We start from the raw sequence: 25062 nt of genomic DNA on the forward strand, positions 1-25062 counted from the left end.
CTGATGACACTTGAGTAGAGAACCAGCAAACAGTGTGCTCAGAAGAAAGGAAAAGCTAATTCTGTATGTTAATCTGTGGGGGTCAGTGAAAAGAGACCAAGAAATAGATGGTGGAAAAGGCATTGAAACAAATAATAAATATCTTCTGTGGGTTTTCTTCTTTTGCAGTTCCATTCTGAACTCAAAGTGGATGATGCTGTCAGGACTGAACCACTGACCAGTCTGTGAACAATTCCCGCCTTCTCACTGGCCATCAGTTGAGATAAGATGGAAGACTCTTATAAGGATAGGACTTCACTGATGAAGGGCGCCAAGGACATTGCCAGAGAGGTGAAGAAACAGACCGTAAAGAAGGTGAATCAAGCAGTGGATCGGGCCCAGGATGAATACACCCAGAGGTCCTACAGTCGATTCCAAGACGAGGAAGAGGACGATGACATTTATCCGCCAGGGGAAACCTATAATGGAGAGGCCAATGATGATGAAGGCTCCAGTGAAGCTACTGAGGGTCACGATGAAGATGATGAAATCTACGAAGGGGAGTATCAGGGCATCCCCAGCATGAACCAAGGGAAAGACAGCATCGTGTCAGTAGGGCAGCCCAAGGGCGATGAGTATAAGGACCGCCAGGAGCTGGAGTCTGAGAGGAAAGCTGACGAGGAAGAGCTCGCCCAGCAGTATGAGCTGATAATCCAAGAGTGTGGCCATGGCCGCTTTCAGTGGGCCCTCTTCTTTGTCCTGGGCATGGCCCTGATGGCGGATGGCGTGGAGGTGTTTGTCGTGGGCTTCGTGTTGCCAAGCGCTGAGACAGACCTGTGCATACCAAATTCGGGATCCGGATGGCTAGGTGAGTGCATCCCAGCAGAGAGACACACTCTGAAACTGCTCTATTTGTTGAGGACAGTTAACAAATAGAATACATACTTTCCATATGGAGGCCTGCATTTGTTCCCAACATTTGAACAATTTAAAACATGCAAAGGAATCAAAAGAATGGTGCAGTGATACCCAAATATTTCTACCTATTTCTAACTTAGATTCTATAGTTAACATTTACTGTGTTTTCTTTATCACCTAGCCACCTATCTATCTATCCATCAATCCCACTTTTATTTTTATGCATTTCAAGGTAAGTTAGAGCAATATATTTTTAACTTACACTGTTATAAATGTTGCATTAGGTTCTCCTTAATTAACTTCAAAAGACATGCCCTTGGAAGTTAATAAAGCTATTATGTGACACTTACCTGACATTTTTCTAAATATAGAGATTAATTCTTCAAAACTCTGATAAATGTGATTTCAGATTCCAAATTTTATGTGTAATATTGTGGTTTAAACACTTTTGGGACCTGTGAATTTTCATTTTTTCCTATAATCTATGTGCATGTCTGTTGGTTTTTTCAATTACCCTTATTTATAGAATTTTCTTTAGATGACTTTGGCTTTTTCCAAATTTGTACCTTTGTGCCTACAATGAAAAAGCTTCCTTTCCTCATAGGACTTAAAAATCAATTTCAAATCATATTAACGTTTCAATTATATGTATTAAAACCATATAACCTTGCTATAAAGTATCTAGAGAGCAAATTTTACTTTTGTTTTAAAGTTACTACTGCACTGAAGGTTCATTCATATTGTTACAACGCTGTATTTAACCTTCCCTCTTGGAGAAAAAGTAAGAAGGCCAAGAAGCATGCCCACAGCAGACTATCCCCAAAACGTAAGGTCCACATCAGACATGTGGTACATTAAATCAGGAGACCTTTCAAGCCCTTCTGCTCAGAGAACACGTTTGTGTGCATAGCAAACCTTTATGTGTTTCAGAGTCTGTGAAAGAGAGTAAGAATACTTGGTGTCTCTGTTTCCAACGGACTTTTTAAAACTAAAACTTGAAAAACAAAAGTATACAGATCTTTTTGTGGTTTAGTAAGTAACTCCTAATTTATACTATATAATATATATCATAAATAATATAATAATTATATTAATATGTATTATTATATATAATATAAACTCCTAACTTATCCCTTCCTTCTCCCTTCCCCTTTGGCAACCATATGTTTGTTTTCTGTGTCTGTGAGTCCATTTCAGGTTTGTAAAGAAGTTCATTTGTATTGCATTTTTAGATTCCACATGTAAGTGATATAATGTGATACTTGTATTTCTGTGTCTGAGTTGCTCATTTGTTTCTTTAATTGCTCAACTGGAAGAGATAGACCCATAGATGCAGTCTGGGAGGGGGATGAAGCGGGGAGCACAGGGGCATAGATTGCACGGGTTTTGTTGGTGGGCTCATCTGTGTGTTCACTCGTCAAAACGCAGAATAGGGGTTGGAGGAAGGTATAAAGTCATTAAGTTCATCATTTCAGCATATCTATTTCATAGATAGCACTCTAATTTTGTTTAATTTTTTTCCTTTGGTGAGTAAATCTACCTACCAGGCATTAAAATATTTATCAAGATTTTGCTAACAGAATATATCAGCAGAATGTTTTAAGAAAACAGATCTTTAGAAACACATCTATTTTAATACACAATATTTAATACTTTCAGGCTTGAATATAGACTAGCAGTCTTTTCATGTTATGATCCTCGCTTTTATATCGGAAGCAGAAAAGTCGAAGCTGAGCTTCCCTTTTATCTTCCTGGTGCTGAAGGAGGTGCAGTAGCCCACACGGTGCTCTTACCAGTCTGTCCCATAAACCGTGATGGTGTCACACACCCCCGGGGGCGTTCACAAGTGTAGATAATGCTGGGGAACTATTGGAGCACAGACATTTTCATCTCTCCCTAAACACTGCCTGCTTTTGTGAATTAAAAGTGTGTGCCCAGGAGTGTATGCTCTGAGTCCCCCACAGAAACTTTGTGATGGGTTCACAACTGCGCCTTCCAGACTTGCCTTTCAGTTATTTGCCATTGTAATTTTACTGACAATTGCATTCTAACACAGTCTTTTTTTAGACAAGCATGTAAATTGTTTTGCCATTTTCATTTCAGCAAATAATAGCTTTGTAATATAATTACCACACTAAGTCATAGCAATGGGATCAAAATGCAAGACAGGAAGATGCACAACCCATGTTTGGTGGCTTTTGGGAGGAGAAAGGTTTGCAAAATTGTTTCTCACTTGCCACTGAGCATTGTGTCATTTCACTCAAGGAAAACTAGGAATGAAAAATATTAGCCAATTTATGTTTTAATTATTTAGGAAACAATGCCCATCTTTGTGTTTGCTGGAAGATTGACTTCCAGACAGTTAAGGGCATCCCTTGTGTGCATGTGTTTGTGGGCACAGTCTGTGTGCATATATAGTGTTGTTAACTGAAAAGAGGTTAATCTAATGAGCTGCTGTTTGGGGGAATAAGTACCATCATTTTAAGAAAATTCATTTTCTATTGCCAAAGTCTACTTATTGAGTATTTATTATGTGCAAAGCATGATGTTACCACACGGGAACATAGGAGAAATAGCAAAAACAAAACAAGGTTTGTGTATCCAAAGAAGTCATAGTCTAGCATAGAGAGATGACAAGTGTCTGTGCACCACCAAGTCAAGGAAACAAATATCCACAGCCAGAAGTTGTTGTTCAGTTGCTCAGTCATGTCCAACTCTTTGGGACCCCATGGACTGCAGTACATCAGGCTTCCCTGTGTGCCACCATCTCCCAGAGCTTACTCAAACTCATGTCCGTCGAGTTGGTGACTCCATCCAACCATCTCATCCTCTGTCGTCCCCTTCTTCTCCCGCCTTCAGTCTTTCTCAGCATCAGGGTCTTTTCTAATGAGTTGCTTTTCACATCAGGTGGCCAAAGTATTGGAACTTCAGCATCACTCCTTCCAATGAATATTCAGGACTGATCTCCTTTAGGATTGATTGGTTTAATCTCCTTGTAGTCCAAGAAGAGAAGTGTATAACCAGAAGAGAAGTGTAGCTAAAGAGACTTCAAGCAGGGAGACCCTGTGAGGGGAACGGACCTGACTAAGGCAGTGGAAGGAAGGCATGGACCAGAGAGCTGGCCCAGAGGTAGAGTCAGCAAGGGTTGGGTCACTGGTAGTTTGGAACAGAAGGAACAGGACAGTTAGTGGAAGGCAGGCAGTTCATCAAGTTAGGTAAGGCAGATGATAGGTCTGAGCATGAAGGAGAAAGGAGAAGGGTTTGTTTTTCTATTTTATTTTAAAGATCTATTTATTAAATTTGGTTTTGCCGGGTGTTCATTGCTGTGGGCTTTCTCTAGGGGCAGTGCACATGCTTCTCACTGGTGTGGCTTCTGTCGCCAAGCTCTGGGTTCAGGCACTCAGGCTTCAGGAGGTGCAGCCCCTTGGCCCGAGGGCACAGGCTCCACAGCCTGTGGGCTCCTCCCAGACCAGGGATCGAACCTACGTCCCCTGCACTGGCAGGCAGATTCGCAACCACTGGACCACCAGGGAAGCCCGGTTTAGTTTTAGACCGATCACTTTGAGATTTGGGGGGAGGCATCCAAAGAGGAGCACCTGATGGGCTCCTGCCACCACGTGAACTGAAGCGCTGAGTGTTTTGAGAACCATCTCATTTAAGGTGAAGCTGCCCAAGACCGTAACCAGGGAGAGGGCAGTTTCCTGCCGAAGACTATTTGTGGGACTGGTGGCGAGGAAGAAGTCACGGAGCAGACTGAGAAGGAGCAGCCGAGAGAGAGGGCAGCTCTGGGAGTTGCTAGAAGAAGGAAGGGATGTGCTTCCTTCGTAGGTGCGGAAGAGTCTTGTAAAGGTTGAAACGGGCCCCTCGGGTCTGGCCCTTGAAGATCTTGGCCGCCACTAATGGTTCTTCCAGTTTGTGCCAGGCTAGGACGTTCATTTGAAGGGACGAGCCCATGTATGGAGTGAAGTGACAGCATGCCCTCCAGCTTCCCAGCCCCCTGCACAGGGGCCGGGCCTCCAGCGTTCTCCCCTCACAGGGCTGCATCTCACAGTGGATTCGCAGGGAACCCTCTCCGACCACATCTTACCTCTGGTCCAAGAGCTGCTGAGGACCAGTTTGGGTTCTAAGAAAGCCTCCAGACAGGGAGGGATGTGTGCCGGTTTCAGACTCACAGCACGACCAGGCTCAGCCACCTTCCCGCTCTCGCCTGTCACAGCCCAGCTAGTGCCTCGCTGGCTCCCCTTCCTCCTGCTCTTCCTCTGGACTGTTCTGTCTCCTGCTGGAGAAGCAGGGAGCCTCATCGTTGTTGGGCCACCTGCTTTCTGGTTGGGGGTGGTAGAGTGGAGTAATTTTTAGGTACTAAAACATTATCGTGGCCAAGTGTTGACGAGTACAAAACAGATAGAAGACAATATATTCTAAACCAAGACATACTTGAGAACTCAGCTTGAACTGAGTGATAACTGAACATCCTCTATAGGTTTCTTCTGTCTTTTATCAACTGTAACACCTAATTTCCACATGCCTTGGTGATTTTCAGAGCAAGAGTTTTGATAGTGTAGGCAGGCCAAAGCCGGATTGTTGTTGTTAGTTGTTAAATTGTCTTTGCGACTCCATGGACTGTGGCCCACCAGGTTCCTCTGTCTGTGGGATTTTCCAGGCAAGGATACTAGAGTGGGCTCCATTTCCTTCTCCAAAAAATCTCCCCAACCCAGGGATTAAACCTTGATCTCCTGCATTGGCAGGCGAATTCTTTACCACTGAACCACTGGGGAAGCCTTAAGCATCTCTTTAACCTCTCTATCTATAGTTTTTATTTGGATGGTGTAGAATTCCTTGGAACATACAGAATTCTCTCTCTCGCTCATTTTTTTTTTAACCACTTATAGCAAGAATAGTTTCCTTAAAGCCTGGGCTGGATGAATATGACCTGAACGCATACCTAATTTCTTTCTCCATCCCTCCATTTGTTCCCTTATTCCTTTCGTTATTAACAAAAGAAGAAAAATTCTGCTGAGATTTCTAAAGCTGCTTTATGTCTGGATGTTTGTATTTTGGGGGAAAGAAAAGAACAGCTTCAAGTTTCTGAGAGTCCCTTTTTTCAGTCCCATTGACTGTTATTTGCCCCTGGACTACAGACAGAGTGTAGCGACTGTGTTCCTGTGTGCTGAGCATCTTTTCAGGGCGTGTATCGCTCTTGCCCAGTGCTGCCAGGTGGACCAGGATATCCCAGCTGATAACAAAGAGTGATGCAGAGTTTTTCCTCTTTGAACTTTATTCCAAGAGCTTTATCATTTGGCATCTGGTGCGCTCTAAATTTATGGAGAAGGCAATGGCAACCCACTCCAGTACTCTTGCCTGGAAAATCCCATGGACGGAGGAGCTTGGTAGGCGGAAGTCCATGGGGTCGCACAGAGTCGGACACGACTGAGCAACTTCACTTTCACTTTTCACTTTCATGCACTGGAGAAGGAAATGGCAACCCACTCCAGTGTTCTTGCCTGGAGAATCCCAGGGACAGGGGAGCCTGGTGGGCTGCTGTCTATGGGGTCGCACAGAGTCGGACACGACTGCTAAGTGACTTAGCAGCTTAGCAGCACTCTAAATTTAAGATCCTTAGCTTTGTACCCTAAAAGTGTGTGCTGCAGGCTTCAGGATCAGCAGCTCTGCAGCCTGCTCAATGCCATTGTCCTCTGTGTCTTAGAGGGAAGTTTGATCTCTGCTGTGGGTGTGCCCTCTGGCTCTGTTTAGCCTCTCGCTGTCATAGTGATTCTAATTGGAATTAAATACTTATTGATTCCTAGAGAATATCCTGTCCACGAACACTAGCAAAATCTTATTTGGATTCATTATTGCCAAATTGGAAAAGAAGACTCAATAATTCATTGCCATTATATTCCTGGGTCTTATTCTCTCTGGTCTTTCACATCCTTCTGGGAAGAGAGGTTTCTGGCATCCAAATGGAGTTGGACCAAGTAGCCTGAAAAGGTTCCTCCATCCAGAGCCCACAGGACAGGAGAGAAGGGAAACTCTGTGTTTCATTCATGAAATTCACCAGTAAGTACATTCTGGGCTGTGAAAGTGTGATAGTAAATGCCCTCTGTTGTCTGGAAGGTCCCTGGGTGATTGCTCACAATATAGCTTTGAACCTGAAGGCTGATTATTGCAGCTGAACACCTGTATTCCTATGTCCTAGATTACTCCTGGGTGGGGATTCTGATCCTCTGGCTTTAATATCTTAATGCAGTCTGGGACTCACCAGGAAGGCCCTGAAGAACTCGGGAAAGTGTTATCGGATTAGGGAATTTGTTAACTGTGCATTTTGGTTTAAATAAGGCAGTCAGACTATTGATCATCTAATATCTGGATCAAGCCAAATACATGTAATACAGACTTGTAGGTTCCAATTCTAAACACCATGTGTTCATGGGAAATCTAATGTCTCGAATATTCTTCCATAACAAGAACTTCTACAGGACCTAAGTTTCCTGCATAAAGCTTCAGAATATAGGAAACAATTACATTCATCTTGAAGAATTAGTCTGATAAATCACTAATGTAAGTATTCCCAACCTACATATTTGCAAATTGACAGTCTTACCTTACACTTTGAGATTTCTTATTGGCCTTTAAGATCGTGAGAGGAGAAGTAATGAAAAGAAATACTGAAGTAAGTCAGAGAAAGACAAATATCATATGATATCACTTATATGTGGAATCTTTAAAAATATTATACACATGAACTTATTTACAAAACAGTTACAGACATTAAAAACAAACTAGTGTTATTTGTTTGAAGGCAACGGCACCCCACTCCAGTACTCTTGCCTGGAAAATCCCATGGACGGAGGAGCCTGGTGGGCTGCAGTCCATGGGGTTGCTAAGAGTTGGGCACGACTGAGTGACTTCACTTTCACTTTTCACTTTCATGCACTGGAGAAGGAAATGGCAACCCACTCCAGTGTTCTTGCCTGGAGAATCTCAGGGACGGGGGAGCCTGGTGGGCTGCCGTCTATGGGGTCACACAGAGTCGGACACGACTGAAGTGACTTAGCAGCAGTAGCAGTGTTATCAAAGGGGATAGTGAGAGGAGCAGAGAGAGATAAATTAGAGTTTTGGATCAACAGATATCACTATTCTATATAAAATAGCTAAACAACAAGGACTGACTGTATAGCATGAGGAACTGTATTCAGAATCTTGTAATAATTATAATGAAAAAGAATCCACAGGACTTCCCTCGTAGTCTGGTGGTTAAGACTGCACTTTCTAATGAGGTGGATGAAACTGGAGCCTATTATACAGAGTGAAGTAAGCCAGAAGGAAAAACATAAATACAGTATTCTAACGCATATATATGGAATTTAGAAAGATGGTAACAATAACCCAGTGTACGAGACAACAAAAGAGACACTGATGTATAGAACAGTCTTATGGACTCTGTGGGAGAGGGAGAGGGTGGGAAGATTTGGGAGAATGGCAATGAAACATGTAAAATATCATGTAGGAAACGAGTTGCCAGTCCAGGTTCGATGCATGATGCTGGATGCTTGGGGCTGGTGCACTGGGACGGCCCAGAGGGATGGTATGGGGAGGGAGGAGGGTTCGGGATGGGGAACACATGTATACCTGTGGCGGATTCATTTTGATATTTGGCAAAACTAATACAATTATGTAAAGTTTAAAAATAAAATAAAATTGGAAGATTTAAAAAAAAAAAAAAAAAAGACTGCACTTTCTTTGCAGAAGGTCCTGGTTTGATCACTACTTTGAAAAGCTCTGACAAATCTAGATAGTGTATTAAAAAGCAGAGACATTACTTTGCCAACAAGGGTCCATATAGTCAGAACTACGGTTTTTCCAGTAGTCATGTATGGTGTGAGAGTTGGACTATAAAGAAAGCTAAGCACTGAAGAATCGATGCTTCTGAACTGTGGTGTTGGAGAAGACTCTTGAGAATCCCTGGGACTTCAAGGAGTTCAAACCAGTCCATCCTAAAAGAAATCAGTCCTGAATAGTCATTGGAACGACTGATACTGAAGCTCCAATACTCTGGCCACCTGATGCGAAGAACTGATTCATTGGAAAAGACCCTGTTGGTGGAAAGATTGAAGGCAGGAGGAGAAGGGGATGACAGAGGATGAGATGGTTGGATGGCATCACCGACTCTATGGACGTGAGTTTGAGTAAGCTCTGGGAGATGGGGAAGGACAGGGAAGCCTGGTGTGCTGCAGTCCATGGGGTTGTGAAGAGTCAGACATGTCCGAGCAACTGAACAACAACAAAGGGGAACTAAGATCCCACGAGTCACACAACATGGTCACAAAAAAGTATCTGGAAAAGATTCTAAATCACTTTACTACACAACTGAAGTCACTTTGTTATTATAGTTGAAATGAACACATTGTTGTAAATTAACTATTGCTAAGTCGCTTCAATCGTGTCCGACTCTGTGTGACCCCATAGACGGTAGCCCACCAGGCTCCCCCGTCCCTGGGATTCTCCAGGCAAGAACAATGGCAACTGGAGTGGGTTGCCATTTAATTAACTATACTTCAAATTAAAAAAATAATTGTGTGTTAAATAAGAGCAAATGGACTGTGAGTAGGAACACTGATTGATTTTATAACTGAAGCTTTGTACTAAGTATTTGGGATATCCAGATGCAAAGTTCTGGGTTCTGGCAGAGTAGGCATTGGAAAGATATTGGAAGTTTGGCTTTTGATGTGTTACTAGATTTTTTTTTTCTCTGATTACAAAAATCTCTCTGTAAAAGCTAGGGCTCAGCTGTGTACCAGCTATTCCTTCAAAAAGAAAAGTCAAGTAGCTAGTTTAAATTATTGTTATGGGTCAAGTGGGGTGTAAGTAATTTAAGAGTTTAGAATGAAATTTAAGATTTTGAAATTTTAACTTCTTTGTTTTTTATGACTTCGTCACTGGCCATGACTATGACCTTCTGGTCTCCCTTCCTAAAGAATCTTTGAGCTGGGGATTCTTGCCCCAGCAGCCCACTTGACTTTGTCTTCCTCATTCCTGGGAGTAAAGGATGGAGTACTTGGGTTATGTCATGTCCCTACTCAAAAATGTTGAGTACAGGTTGATTCAAACTCCTTAGAATGGCATTCAAGCTCTCGACAATCTGAGCCTAATCTATTTTTCCACCTATCTACCTAACTTCTCTGCCCCAGGTATTACAAAGTCAGGGATAGTTAGGATTACTGGAGAAAATACAACATGGCCAGTTAAATTTAAATTTGCGATAAATAACAAAGGAATAATATTTTAGTATAAATATGTCTCACGCAGTATTTTGTATCAGTTAAGTTCAGTTGCTCAGTCGTGTCCAACTCTTTGCGACCCCATGAACCGCAGCACACCAGGCCTCCCTGTCCATCACCAACTCCTGGAGTTTACTCAGACTCATGTTCCTTGAGTCAGTGATGCCATCCAACCATCTCATCCTCTGTTGTCCCCTTCTCCTCCTGCCATCAATCTTTCCCAGCATCAGGGTCTTTTCCAATGAGTCAGCTCGCCACATCAGGTGGCCAAAGTATTGGAGTTTCAGCTTCAGCATCAGTCCTTCCAATGAACACCCAGGACTGATCTCCTTTAGGATGGACTGGTTGGATCTCCTTGCAGTCCAAGGGACTCTCAAGAGTCTTCTCCAACACCACAGTTCAAAAGCATCAATTCTTCGGCCCTCAGCTTTCTTTATAGTCCAACTCTCACATCCATACATGACCACTGGAAAAACCATAGCCTTGACTAGACAGACCTCTGTTGGCAAAGTAATGTCTCTGCTTTTTAATATGCTGTCTAGGTTGGTCATAGATTTTCTTCCAAGGAGTAAGCGTCTTTTAATTTCATGGCTGTAGTCACCATCTGCAGTGATTTTGGACCCAAAAAAATAAAGTCTGCCACTGTTTCCACTGTTTCTCCATCTAATTGCCATGAAGTGATGGGGCCAGATGCCATGATCTTCGTTTTCTGAATGTTGAACTTTAAGCCAACTTTTTCATTCTTCTCCTTTACTTTCATCAAGAGGCTCTTTAGTTCTTCTTCACTTTCTGCCATAAGGGTAGTGTATTTGGTATATACTTATATTTATCAGTTATCTGTTCACCTAAAATACGAATTTACCTGGATCACCATGTGGTTTTATCTGCTGAATCTGACAACCTTACTGGTAGTAGTGATAACAGGAGGGCTTAGAGTTTGCTCTTTGCCTTCTGTTTGTCAGGCATCATGTATGTCATATAATTTCATTATCTCATTTAACCAAAATTATATCTGATCCCAGACATTCGGAGTCAGTGCTAGGGGATGACCCTTGGGAACTGTATATGTTTTTTAAGTGCCTCAAGTTATTCTTAGTCCATGTGAAGAAGCACCATGATCTTGACCATTGCTTCTCAGACATAAAAATGCAGACAAGTCACCAGAGGAGCAGGTTTTGCTTGAGCAGGTGTGGAGTGGGGTCTGAGATACTTTTACAAGCTCCCAGGTGATTTTGGCATCGGTGTTAGTTCCAAACTCCACATTGAGTAGCTGTGTCCTAGACACCCCTAAACAAGAAGCAGCAGCATTCCCAACAGCTGTGATAGCAAAGGTTGTACATGATATCAAGATTTCAAACCATGGAAGGGGTAAATGGAAATGGGACTGATTTCTTTATTCATGAGTAAACAATAACATCCATGGACAAGGAAGCTTTATGTGCCATTTTTGAAAGAAAGGTTTTTTTTTTCCTCCCCCCAAAAGGAAATGTCTTATTGATAGCTGAAGGATGCACAGTTGTTTTTTCCCCCACCAAGATGGGCATTTGGCTTCTTTAGGCTCGTCTTTCTCCTACGTGGTGTGGGGCATGACAGTCCCTAACCATGTTTACAGCTCTGCATCCCAGAACGGACCCTGGATGTGCAGGGCGCAGCGTGACTCTGCTTTGTAGAAATAGTTTCTCAGTGCCAGAGTCATGGTGATAAATTTATAATGTGACTACAGATTTTTTCCCCCTCTTATGTATAGAAAATTTAATAGTTTTTCTGAGAGTAGCTTAGTTCTCTCAGCAGAATCTAGTTAAGTCAAAAATATTAAAAAATGCTACTGTGTCAGAAGAACTGATTGAAAGCTGAAAGAGTTAGCCAGACTGCTAACAGGGATGAAAAGAAATCCTGCTGTGGGAGTCAGTTCATCCATAAACATAGATGCCGGAGTGGAGGCAGATTGTATATGTGAGGCGGTTGGCTTCTCAGAGCCATCTGTCTGTCTACTTCATTATCTCTTTGTTTTTCTAATTAATAGATTAGAGATGTCTTTGTGGCTGCCTTTCAAAATTTAGCAGTTCTCACCTAGAAAGAACACTCACAGAGGCTTATCCATCATATATTAGATTCTCCCAAGATGTTGCACTGTGCCCTCTATCATGGCAGATATGAAGATCAACCAGACAAAACCCAGAGCATAAGACACAAGACGTCGAAGTGATACAGGAAGCAGAGGACTGAGAGATGAATCCTGTTTGAGGGAGGCATGGATAGGGAAAAGTCTTAAGGAGACTGTGGTATCGGAGCCAGGCTTGGAATGGTGGCTAGAATTTGGGCTCACAGAGATGTAAGCGGAAAAAGACTATCTCTGGGAGGGAGCACAGGCTGAGCAAAGGCACCATGGCATGGAGACCTTATACTGAGTATTGGAAATTAAATGTTCAGTTTTGTTGAAGTGGAACATACACAGAGGGGAGAGATTGCAAAGGTAGCTAGGGACATATCTGTTCATGGAGAAGTTTCCAGGAGTTTATTTGGTGTGGGGGGAACTGGGGGAACCAGGGGCATGTTAGCAGAGGAGTGACCAGGTGCAAACTCTGCTTTAGGAGACTGGGTGTTTGGACTGAGGAGCGAGTTGAGGGGGGGCTGAGATGCATTTGAACTGTGCAGTCAATACATGTCAAGACCCTGACTGTGGGTGATGGCAGAGAGACTAGAGGGGAGAGGGCCTTTTCAAGAGGATTTCTGACCCTTTACAACCCACTAGCTGTGGGAGCAGGAAAAAGGAATATATCATAGGTACTGAGGCTTCATGCCCAGGTGCTATGTTTGAAGCGGTGCTTTAAACAAATTGGAGCTCCAGAGTTGTTGGGGAGGTTGGGGGGAGCCCATGTGTAGGAAAAGTGAAAAGTGAAAGTGAAGTCACTCAGTCGTGTCCGACTCTTTGTGACCCCATGGACACCAGGCTCCTCCGTCCATGGGATTTTCCAGGCAAGAGTACTGGAGTGGGTTGCCTTTTCCTTCTCCAGGGAACTTCCCGACCCAGGGATCAAACCCAGGTCTCCTGCATTGTAGACAGACGCTTTACTGTCTGAGCCAAAGAAGATGAATTTAGTTATTTGTACTATAAGTACAAGAACTGAGTGTCTCGTTCACAGACTACCCATGGCACAGAGTCTGGCAGGTGAGCGGTACCCAGTGACCTTTTGTCAACTTTGAAATGCCAACTAGGCTGCTCAGGAGAAATCGTAAAAGAAGGCATTTGGAAGTAGGTTCTGGGGCTTGATGCAGAAACTGGCCCTAGAGTTGGGCAATGAAGACATCTTTGAACAGAGATGCAGAGCATACAGGAAAGGAGTGTGTGTTGGAGGGGCAGGCATGAGGAAGAGAGGGGCTAATGCAGACTTTTCATGAATGCTTAGGAGGGGAGAGGAGAAAAGGCATTAAACAAATGGTTTGAAAGATAGGAAAAGTCTCTTACCTGGAGGCCAGGGGGTGTTTCAGGATGGAGTAGGTGGTCATAACTGACTAAGGACGTTGGCTGTGGCAGAGAGAAAAATATTCTAGAGAGTGGAAAGGACAGATGTCAGATTAATTGCTAAATGGAGTTTTAATGTATGTTTTTAAAGAGAAGGAAACAAATCGGTGTTTAAAAATTGTTCATAAGGTACTGTGGTCTATTTGTTTTGTATAATACTGCTAATAACATAATTATATTATAGACTAGAGCAGCTGAAAAAAACATTACTCATCTTCTGCAAAGAAATAATTATGAATTTGTAGCCATTATCCAGTACTTCTGCATCAGCTCATGCCAATAATCATATCTGGAGTGTCTATAGGAGATAAATTGGCCAACCAGGAGCATACTGGGTTAGCTTGCTGCTATCTCATTTTATTTATATTTCCAGGTTGAAAACTCTGTCACTTACTGGTACCTCTAGATTTAACAGTAAAATGTACTTTTACTGTTCCCATTTAAACAGTCAAAAAGCAGTGATGAAATGGTAGAGGATTGCTCAGAGCAGCTGGGCAGAGGGGGAGAGGCAGCTTCCAATTGACCATCCCTAGGGGTGAACTGTCTCAGTCAAAGGATCCTCTAAGACTACACACCACACATTTGTCCTGTGGATTGCTGGATGAGTAAAGAAACCTCTTGTTTGCTGCCCCGCTCTGCCCCGGGCATACTACATTTATAATATAAGGACCTTGGCAGAGATGTGGTTAACAGTTCTGTGATGGTGGCCCCTGCAGATTCCTGCTTCACATCTTACACTGTGTGTGATCACAGATCATATGTTTTCAGGATCACGAAGCATGCATTGTTCTCCTAGAGATGCCGCCCCACTCCGGTAGAGAGAAATCAGTTATATAGCTGTGACATGGAGGCGCATGCTGGCTGGATCGCTGCAAAGCCCTTAGGAAAGCCCAAGAAAGGCCATGGGATTGCCAGATTCTTCCCAGGGTAAGGAAAGTACTTCCTCTGCCCCCCGCCCTGGGCATCCTGAGCTGCTCTTGTTTGGTAGAGACCCCCAGCACTTCCCCCATCTTTGGGCCTGAGAGGAATTCCTCTGCATGGCCTCTTTCCCTAAGCATCCTTTCATCACATGGATTGACGTGAGTTGGAAGGAACTGGTTGGGAAGCTAAACTTGATACAATGTGAACCATCCCATTCTTGCTGAAACTGTATCTTCCTGTCACCTCAGCAGCTCAGCATCCTCCTGAACATCTCTCAGCTCCTCTAAAATGCCTCCTGCATTCTACTTGTGCATGCTAAGTTGCTTCAGTCGTGTCCGACTCTTTGTGACCCCATGGACTGTAGCCCACCAGGCTCCTCTGTCCATGGGAATTCAGACAAGAATACTGGAGTGGGTATTGATCTCCTCCAGGGATGAAACCAGCATCTCTTAAGTCTCCTGCATTTGCAGGTGGATTCTTTACCTCTGGCGCCACCTGGGAAACCTGCATTCTACTCTCTGTCTGCTGAAGAAGGCTTTCCCAAGGCGTAGCTCTCGAGCTTTTGTTTACCTCTGTTCACAACATGAATTACCTTTCTTTGCTCAGTCATCTAGCAAACTCTTAGTGCCTTCTCTGTGCCGGGTTCCAGACCAGGTGCTGGAGTCACAAGGATGTGGTCCTTGCTTTGGGGGCACTTCTAGGCCAGAGAAGGAGACAGACATGTGTCAGATAAGGGCACCTAATTGGTTACAGATGCTCCAGCAGGAAGATTAAACAGAAGGAACAGTGCTCTGAATGCAGGACTAGAAAGATTTAATAGAAGCAACCCTAGATTTTGCTGATGATTTCCAGACCATGTATTAAGATGCCTTATGTGTTTCCATTAGGACGTGAATGCATTAGATGGTGCATTAGATGGTTCCATTAGGTGGTGACTGCAGTCATGAAATTAAAAGATGCTTTCTCCTTGGAAGAAAAACTATGACAAACCTAGACAGCATATTAAAAAGCAGAGACATTACTTTAACAACAAACATCCATATGGTCAAAGCTATGGTTTTCTAGTAGTCACATATGGATGTGAGAGTTGGACCATAGGGAGGGGTGAGCACCAAAGAATTGATGCTTTTGAACTGTGGTGTTGGAGAAGATTCTTGAGAGTCCCTTGGACTGCAAGGAGATCCAACCAGTCCATCCTAAAGGAAATCAGTTCTGAATATTGGGGCTGATGCTGAAGCCCCAATACTTTGGCCACCTGATGCAAAGAACTGACTCACTGGAAAAGACCCTGATGCTAGGAAAGACTGAGGGCAGGAAGAGAAGGAAGTGACAGAGGATGAGATGGTTGGATGGCATCACTGACTCATTGGACATGAGTTTGAGCAAGTTCTGGGAGATGGTGAAGGACGGGGAAGTCACATGCTGCGGTTCCTGGGGTTGCAAAGAGTCATACACAACTGAGTGACTGAACAACAGCAACAGTTAGGATGTGAAGGAAAGAGGCTCAGGATGAACAAAGGATTTGATGCAGAGATGCATTTGAATCTTACATCTGGAGTTGTGTGACTTTGGGATATTTCTTAAACTCTCTGAGCTTAGTTTACTGGAAAGAGAAAGTAAATGATATCTTTGTCTTACAAATTTCTTTTTCTTCTTCACTGTGATTATCACTTTTCCATAACTTCTCATCCTCTGTTCCTGATTTGGGGGTGTCAGTAGGCAGATAAGAATAAGTGGGGTGAAAGCGTCCAAGCTGTTTTAGTGACTTTCTAGTAGTCATGGACTTCTTAAAGCTGACCTTAGGTGCCCAGAAATGTTTCTTCTGTCCTTGTACCAGCCAAGTGCAATAGCTTACAGCCAGTTGCTAGTACAAAATGTCACCTTAAAGAGTTGTGGTGAGACTTAGAGAGTGTGTGTGAAAAGCACCTGGCGCTGGAGGACAGTACTAGTAAATTCACCTCCCCATCACTGACAAATTTAGCACATTTTAGAGTATGCAATACAATAAAATTTCCTATATGCACCATGCTGAACAGTAGACCCCTAGGACTTATTCATCTCGCATAAGTGAATTTATGTGCTGTCATTAACACCTCCCCAGTTCCCTTTGCCCCAGCTGCTTGTAACCACTTATCTACTCTCTGCTGACTTTGATGGAGAAGGCAATGGCACCCCACTCCAGGATTCTTGCATGAAAAATCCCATGGACGGAGGAGCCTGGTAGGCTGCAGTCCACGGGGTCACGAAGAGTCGAACACGACTGAGCAACTTCACTTTCACTTTTCACTTTCATGCATTGGAGAAGGAAATGGCAACCCACTCCAGTGTTCTTGCCTGGAGAATCCCAGGGATGGGAGAGCCTGGTGGGCTGCCATCTATGGGGTCACACAGAGTCGGACACGACTGAAGTGACTTAGCAGCAGCAGCAGCTGCTGAGTTTGAGTATTTTATTCCTGATATAAGTGGGATCATGTAGTATTTGTTCTTCTGTGTCTGACTTCTTTCATTTAGCATAATGTCTTATAAGTTTATCTGTGTCATTGCAAATAGCAAGCTTGTCTTCCTTTTTAAGGCTGAATAATAGTCCGTTGTATGTGTGTACCACATTTTAAAAAATCCATTCACCTGTCAGTGGATATTTAATTTGTATCCTGTTTTATTGTAAGTAATAATGCAATGAACATGGGAGTATAGATATCTCTTAGGGATACTGATTTTTGTTCTTTGGGGGTATATACCCAGATATATGGAGAAGAAAATGGCAACCCACTCCAGTATTCTTGCCTGGAGAATCCCATGGACAGAAGAGCTTGGTGGTCTACACAGTCCATAGGGTTGTAAAGAGTCAGATATGACTTAGCAACTAAACCACCACCACCCAGAAATAGGATTGCTGGGTCGTATGATAGTTCTATTTTTAAATTTTGGGCAACATTCCATTATGTTTTCCAGTATGGTTGCAGGGTTTCCTTTCTTCACATTGTTACCAGCATCTATCTTTTGATTTTTGATGATAGCCATCCTCGTAGATGTGAGATATCTCATTATGATTTTGGTTTGCCTTGTCCTGATGACAGTGATGATAAGCATTTTTTAATGTACCTCTTGGGAGTTTGTATATCTTTATGGAGAAATATCTACTCACTTTTTTTACCTGTTTTTAATCATTTCTGGGTTTTTTTCTTTTTTTTTTTTGCTATTGAGTTGTAGGAATTCCTTATATAATTTGGATATTAACCCTTTATCAGATATGTAATTTACAAATATTTGAAAAGGAAAAAATATTGAAAGCAACAAAAGAAAAATGACTCACCACTTATAAGGGAGCAATCACTAAGGGAATAATTTTTTTAAATGTAGTGAGAAATCATTAAAGAAGTTTAAGTGTTATATTAGAATATATTAACATAATTCAAAGAAAATAATAAAGGTGGAATATACAGGAGAAAAGACATGAGTCATAGAAAACAAAAAGTAAAAAGTGGTAAAGTTAGCTATATTTATGACATTAAATATTTATGAATTAGACAATACAATCAAAAGGCAGAGATTGTCAGGCTCAATTATAAGAAAAAGATCCATTTGACAGCTGACTTCTTATCAGACTAGTCTACAAAGCTACAGTAATCAAAATGGCATGATATTGGCATAAAAACAGACATATAGGTAAATAGGACAGAATAGAGAGGCCAGAAATAAACCATGCACCTGTGGTCAATCTATAACAAGGTAGGCAGAAATGCATAGTGTAGAAAAGACAGTCTCTTCAAGTGGTGGTGAGCTGGACAGCTACATGTAAAATAAATGCTATTTGAAGATTTCCTCCTACCATACACAAAAACAAACTCAAAATGGATTAAAATCTAAATGTAAGACCTGAAACCTTAGAACTCCTAGGAGAGAACATAAGTAAAACCCTCTTTGACATAAATTGTAGTAGTATTTTTCTAGATCTGTTTCCTAAGGCAAAAGAAATAAAAGCAAAAATAAATTAGATGTAGTTAAAGTCAAAAGCTTCTGCAGCAAAGGAAAGTGTCATAAAAAAAAAGACAAACCTATGAAATAGAAGAAAATAGTTACAAATGCTATGACTGATAAGGGATTAATATCCAAAATATATGAACACCTTATACAACTCACTATCCACAAAACAAATAACCCAATCAAAAGATGGGCAGAAGACCTGAATAGACATTTTTCCAAGATGTATGGATGAATATCAGACACATGAAAAGATGCTCAACATCACTAAATGCTAGATAAATGCAAATCAAAACAACAATGAAATATCACTTCACACCTGTCAGAATGGTTATTATCAAAATGTCTATAAATAACAAATGTTGGCAAGGATGTGGAGAAGAGACCTTTATATAGTGTTGGTGGGAATGTAAATTGGTGTAGCCACTGTGGAAAAAGAATATGCAGGTTCCTCAAAAAACTAAAAACCAGAGCTACCATATGATCCAGGAATTCAACTTCTGGATATACATATATTAAAAAAAGAAAAGACTAATTCATAAAGGTACATGCATCCCAGTGTTCATAGCAGCATTATTTATAAAGCCAAGAAATGGAAGCAACCCAAGTGTTCATCGACAAACCAATGGATAAAGAAGATTTGATGTATATAGACAGTGGAATATTACTCAGCCAGAAAAAAGAATGAAATATTGCGATTTGCAGCAATGTGGACAAGCCTAGAGAATACTATGCTTGTTGAAATAAGGCAGACAGTGAATGACAGATTCTGTATAATATCACCTATATGTGGAATCTAAAAAATGAAATGTGAATATGTATCAATTCAGTTGCTCAGTCGTGACTGACTCTGCAACCCCATGGACTGCAGCACGCCGGTCTTCCCTGTCTTTCACCATCTCCTGGAGCTTATTCAAACTCATGTCCATTGAGTTGGTGATGCCATCCAACCATCTCATCCTCTGTCATCCCCTTCTCATCCTGCCTTCAATCTTTCCCAGCATCAGGGTCTTTTCCAATGAATCGGTTCTTCGCATGAGATGGCCAAAGTATTGGACTTTCAGCTTCAGTGAATATTGAAAAAAAAAGTCCTTCCAATGAATATTCAGGATTGATTTCCTTTAGGATGGACTGGTTGGATCTCCTTGCAGTCCAAGGAACTCTCATGAGTCTTCTCCAGCACCACAATTTGAAAGCATTAATTTTTCGGTGCTCAGCTTTCTTTATAGTCCAGCTCTCACATCCATACATGACTACTGGAAAAACCATAGCTCTGACTATATGGCCATTTGTCGACAAAGTAACATCTCAGCTTTTTAACATGCTGCTAAATTTGTTATAGCTTTTTTTCCAAGAAGCAAGCATCTTTTAATTTCATGGCTGCAGTCACTGTCCATAGTGATTTTGGAGCCCCCCAAAATAGTTTGTCACTGTTTCCATTGTTTCCCCATCTATTTGCCATGAAGTGATAGGACCAGATGCCATGATCTTAGTTTTCTGAATGTTGAGCTTTAAGCCAACGTTTTCACTCTCCTTCTTTCACCTTCATCCAGAGACTCTTCCGTTCTTCTTCGCTTTCTGCCATAAGGGTGGTGTCATCTGCATATCTGAGGTTATTGATATTTCTCCCGGCAATCTTGATTCCACCTTGTGCTTCATCCAGCCCAGCATTTCACATGTTGTGCCCTGCATTTAAGTTAAATAAGCAAGGTGACAATATACAGCCTTGATGTACTCCTTTCCCAATTCAGAATCAGTCCACTGTTCCATGTCCAGTTCTAATTGTTGCTTCTTGACCTGCATACAGATTTCTCAGGCACGTCAGGTGGTCTGGTAGTCCCATCTCTTTAAGAATTTTCCACAGTTTGTCGTGATCCATACAGTCAAAGGCTTTGGCATAGTCAATAAAGCAGAAATAGATGTTTTTCTGGAACTCTCTTGCTTTTTTGATGGTCCAACGGATGTTGGCAATATGACCTCCGGTTCCTTTGCCCTTTCTAAAACCAGCTTGGACATCTGGAAGTTTACAATTCACATACTGTTAAAACCTGGCTTGGAGAATTTTGAGCGTTACTTTGCTAGTGTGATAAGAATACAATTGTGTGGTTGTTTGAACATTCTTTGGCATTGCCTTTCTTTGGGATTGGAATGAAAACTGACCTTTTCCTGTCCCATGGCCACTGCTGAGTTTTCCAAATTTGCTGGCATATTGAGTGCAGCACTTTCACAGGATCATCTTTCAGGATTTGAAATAGCTCAACTGGAATTCCATCACCTCCACTAGCTTTGTTCATAGTGATGCTTCCTAAGGCCCATTTGACTTCGCTTTCCAGGATGTCTTGCTTTGGTGAGTGATCACACCATCATGGTCCTCTGGGTCATGAAGATATTTTTTGTATAGTTCCTCTGTGTATTAGCAAAATAGAAACAGACTTACAGATATAGAAATAAAACTACTGGTTTCCAGTGAGGAGAGCTAAAGGGTATGGAGTTTCTTTTTGGTGATGAAATGTGCTGCTGTATTGATGATCGTGTATATCCGTGAATAAAATAAAAACGTTGAATTTTCTATTCTAAATGGGAGAATTGGATTGTATATGAATTATATCTCAATAAAGCTCTTTTCTAAAAAGAATAGACATGTCAGGTTGCTTGGGAAATTGTCTGGCTTGCTTGGTAAAGTTAGTCCCTTTCCCATGCCTTGCCCTATTTGTTCATCTCTTCCATCTGCCTGTTCCTGAGTAATTTCCTTTGATAATAAACTGGTAAATCTAGTTAGTAAAATGTATCTCTGAGTTTGGTGAGCCTCTCTAGCACAGTAATTGGACCCTAGGAAGGGGCTGTGGGAACCTGACTAGCCAGTTGGTCAGAAGCACAGGTGGCAGAACCCTGTGATATGGGTCTGAAATGCAGGAGATGAGCCACCCAGCACTATGGGATTGGTGCTGTCTCTGGGTGGACAGTGCCAGAATTGTTCATTGCTTGGTGGTGTTGGGAAAGATACACATAGGGTCTGTGTGTTATTGATCACAGTTCATGTCAGGAAGATATTTATGATCTGCACTGTAGAACAAGGACTCTGTGGTAGCAAATAATTGACGGAAGAAAGGCCAACCAGACTTGAATAATGCAAAATGTTTGGTGACACCTTGACTTTATGAGCCCGTTCTTTCACTGCCACTAAAGACAAATCATTGGTTAAATTATGTGACTTATTCCGTTTTGTTTTGTGTTTTTAAATACCAAGGCTTTTCAACTTGACACTAAATTCCATATGATATTTTCATTAAGAATGCCACACAACTGAGGTATGATTTTGACACTCTGCATGTCTTTTTTTGTCCTTTCTTGGGATGTGCTGTTGCTGGGGCTAGAACTCATGACCTTACAATTGAGTTGTATATATGTTTTTTAAATAGTTTAAGACTTGTAAGAAGTTGCAAAAATAGTACACGGAGTTCCTGTTTACCCTTCACCCAGCCTCTCTCAAGGATAATATCTTACAAAACCTAAATATATATAAGGAAATTGACATTGGTGTGATATTAACTCAAAGACAGACTTTTTTTGGATTTCTTCATTTTTTTTTTAAACATCTGTCTCTTTTTTTGGTAGTGGTGGGATAGGGGAGAATTGGGGATAGTTCTAAGAAATTTGGGCTTCCCAGTTCGTGCTAGTGGAAAAGAACCTGCCTGCCAATGCAGGAGACGTAAGAGATGCAGGTTCGATCCCTGGGTTGGGAAGATTCCCTGCAGGAGGGCACGGCAACCCGCTCCAATATTCTTGCCTGGAAAATCCCATTGCAGAGGAGCCTGGCAGGCTACAGTCCGTAGGGTCACAAAGAGTCAGACATGACTGAAGCAACTTAGCACGCACTAAGAAATTTTATTACATATATGGATTTATATAGCCTCCCCACACAATCAGGGTCCAGACCTGTTTCATCACCACAAAGAAATCACCTCACGTTACTCCTCTACATCCTTTATAGCCACACATCTCCCTAACCCTTAACCCCGGCAACCACTGTGCTCCGTCTCTGTGATGATGCCATTTTGAGAATATTTTAGAAAGGGAATCTTCCAGTCTGTAACTTTTTGAGATTGATCCCCTCCCCAGCAGTAATGCCCATCATCAGTGGTTTCATGTTTTAGTCATATGTTCCTATTTATTGCTGAATAGCATGAGTAGTATCTGTTGAGCTGGGGTTTTTTGATTTGTTCGGTTTTTCTTAAGACCAAACTCAGAAAGACCACGTCAGTAGCTGAGTAGGTTCCAGAACTGGGAGCAGCTGCGCTGAGCCTGGGGGCAGGGGGATGGGCAGCAGGGCAGACTCTTGGGTAGAAAGCAGAAGGGAATCCCGATCAGAGTAGAAGCTGTTCTGCACGCCCAGACCAGGAGAGTGAGCGCTGTGCAGAGATGCGCCAAGGATCAGAAAGGAAGATTGGGGGACTGGGGTGGGGGGTGGGGGTGGGGGGTTGGTAACCTAAAATCTTTTCTACCTGTCCCTAGCTAACCCCAGGGCCTCAAGCCCACTGTTCTCCCTGAGTTTCCTGATATTGTTTCTGCCCTGCGGTATCTTGGGTTCATATCAGGCCCAGAATAGAAAGGAAGATAAGTGATAAGGGTGTGAATACCCTCAGGGGTAAGAGCTTTGGGCATTTTTTTTTTTTCAAAGTAAAGGAAATTTTTATCATTTGACCTCACAGGTGGCACAACAGTGTTCCACATCCCTGCACTGTGGCATCTGAGGCGATTCCAAAGTCTTTTAAAGTCAGGGAAGAGGAAGAAAGTGCAAACTGGGTTTCTTAATTGCAAGTTTGTAATTAGAACCAACAAACCCATATTTGAGTAGTTAAATCTCTTTACTTAGCCCAGATCTGATTGTAAGGTAATAGAAGGAATGGAGCTTGCAACAAGTTAAAATAAAAGGCACCTTTGTGGAGTCATCATTTGATCTTATGGTAAGTCAATCCTGCAGGTATCTATGAGGTGGGGTCCAACCATTAGACAGCTGCACCTATTAAATGCTGTCTCAGAAAATGCTTCATTGGTTACTTGCCCCTCACTTTCAAGTTTTGGAATGTGGCAGTGTGGGGGGCCCCATTTATGTTCCTTCCAAAAGATGGCAGAGATCTTTTGGATTTGCACTAACAACAGAACCCTGATTGTTCAACAGACTCACTGTTTTGGACACCACTGGCCAAGCTTTCTGCAGCAGAGCTCTTGGCCCACTTATATAGAGTTCAATAATCAAGAGTCAAGTTTGCCAATCAAAAGGTTTTTCTAAAAGGACATGCTTGGGCCTGAAGTTCCATGACACAGGAAGTCTCTCTACTTGATGTACATGATGCAAAATTAGAACACTGGAAGGAAGTTAAGGCACGTGAATGAGTTGTGCAGTACCGTCAGGCCCAGCCCTCAGCCAGCCCTGTGTGTGTGCTTAGTCACTCAGGCGTGTCTGACTCTTTGTGGCTCCCTGGACTGCAGCCTTTCAGGCTCCTCTGTCCATGGACTTCTCCAGGCAAGAATACTCAAGGGTTGCCATTCCCTGCTCCAGGGGATCCTCCTGACCCAGGAGTTGAACTCCTGTCTCTTGCATCTCCTTCATCTCCTGCATTGGTAAGTATAGTCGTCACCACTAGTGCTACCTGGGAAGCCCATAATTACATGTAACCTCTTCTGCAGAGCTTAAGATATTTTCACATTTGATCATATTACTGAAAAGAAAAACAGACTGGGGATCAGTCTGTTTTATTACCAAATAAACAATGGTAATACTGACACAGTAGGCATGTGAACCTGTACCTTCAGAACCTAGCAAGTTTACTTTATGGAATTCTAGTCCTGTTACCAAACTAACTTTAAGACCATCAAGTTTGGGCTAAGTTTTTCATCTGGAAAATGAGTAATTTGACTCTATATCTCATGTCCTTTTCACCTCTATATCCTCCTAGACCTTGTGTCTTGGTGGCCTTGAATGTGACTGATTAGTGTAAAGGGAAAAGCCCCAAGTTGCCACGACTTGCAAAGTTGAGTGCATGCATTCATATTGTTTCTGTGAGCTAGAAGAAGACAGCATTAGCTTGTCTTTCCAAGTGGGAAAACCCAGATAATAATAGTGGTGAATACTTGCATAGGTTTTGTTGTTGCTGTTGAGTCGATAAGTCCTGTCCAACTCTTTGTGACCCCATGGACTGCAGCACCCCAGGCTTCCCTGTCCTTCACCCTTCACCATGTCCCAATAGTTGTTGGGAGCTTGCTCAAACTCATGTCCATTGAATCGATGATGCCATCCAAACACCTCATCCTCTGTCATCTCCTCCTCCTGCCCTCAACCTTTCCCAGCATCAGGGTCTTTTCAAATGAGTCAGTTCTTCATATCAAGTGGCCAAAGTATTGGAGCTTCAGCATCAGTCCTTCCACTGAATATTCAGGGTTGATTTCCTTTAGGATTGACTG

General features: G+C 42.3%; 1 protein-coding gene across 1 annotated transcript in view; it reads left to right on the top strand.

The window, feature by feature from the left end:
* The window catches only part of SV2C (synaptic vesicle glycoprotein 2C), a 221156-nt gene that overhangs the window by 49588 nt on the left and 146506 nt on the right, over window positions 1–25062 (top strand). Inside the window, exon 2 of the mRNA XM_070796864.1 lies at window positions 169–847. Coding sequence (XP_070652965.1) covers window positions 268–847 — 580 coding nt within the window. The 5' untranslated portion in view covers window positions 169–267. The remainder of the gene's footprint in view (window positions 1–168; window positions 848–25062) is intronic.

Source organism: Bos indicus, chromosome 10 (assembly GCF_029378745.1).
Source record: "Bos indicus isolate NIAB-ARS_2022 breed Sahiwal x Tharparkar chromosome 10, NIAB-ARS_B.indTharparkar_mat_pri_1.0, whole genome shotgun sequence".
Taxonomy (NCBI): domain Eukaryota; kingdom Metazoa; phylum Chordata; class Mammalia; order Artiodactyla; family Bovidae; genus Bos; species Bos indicus.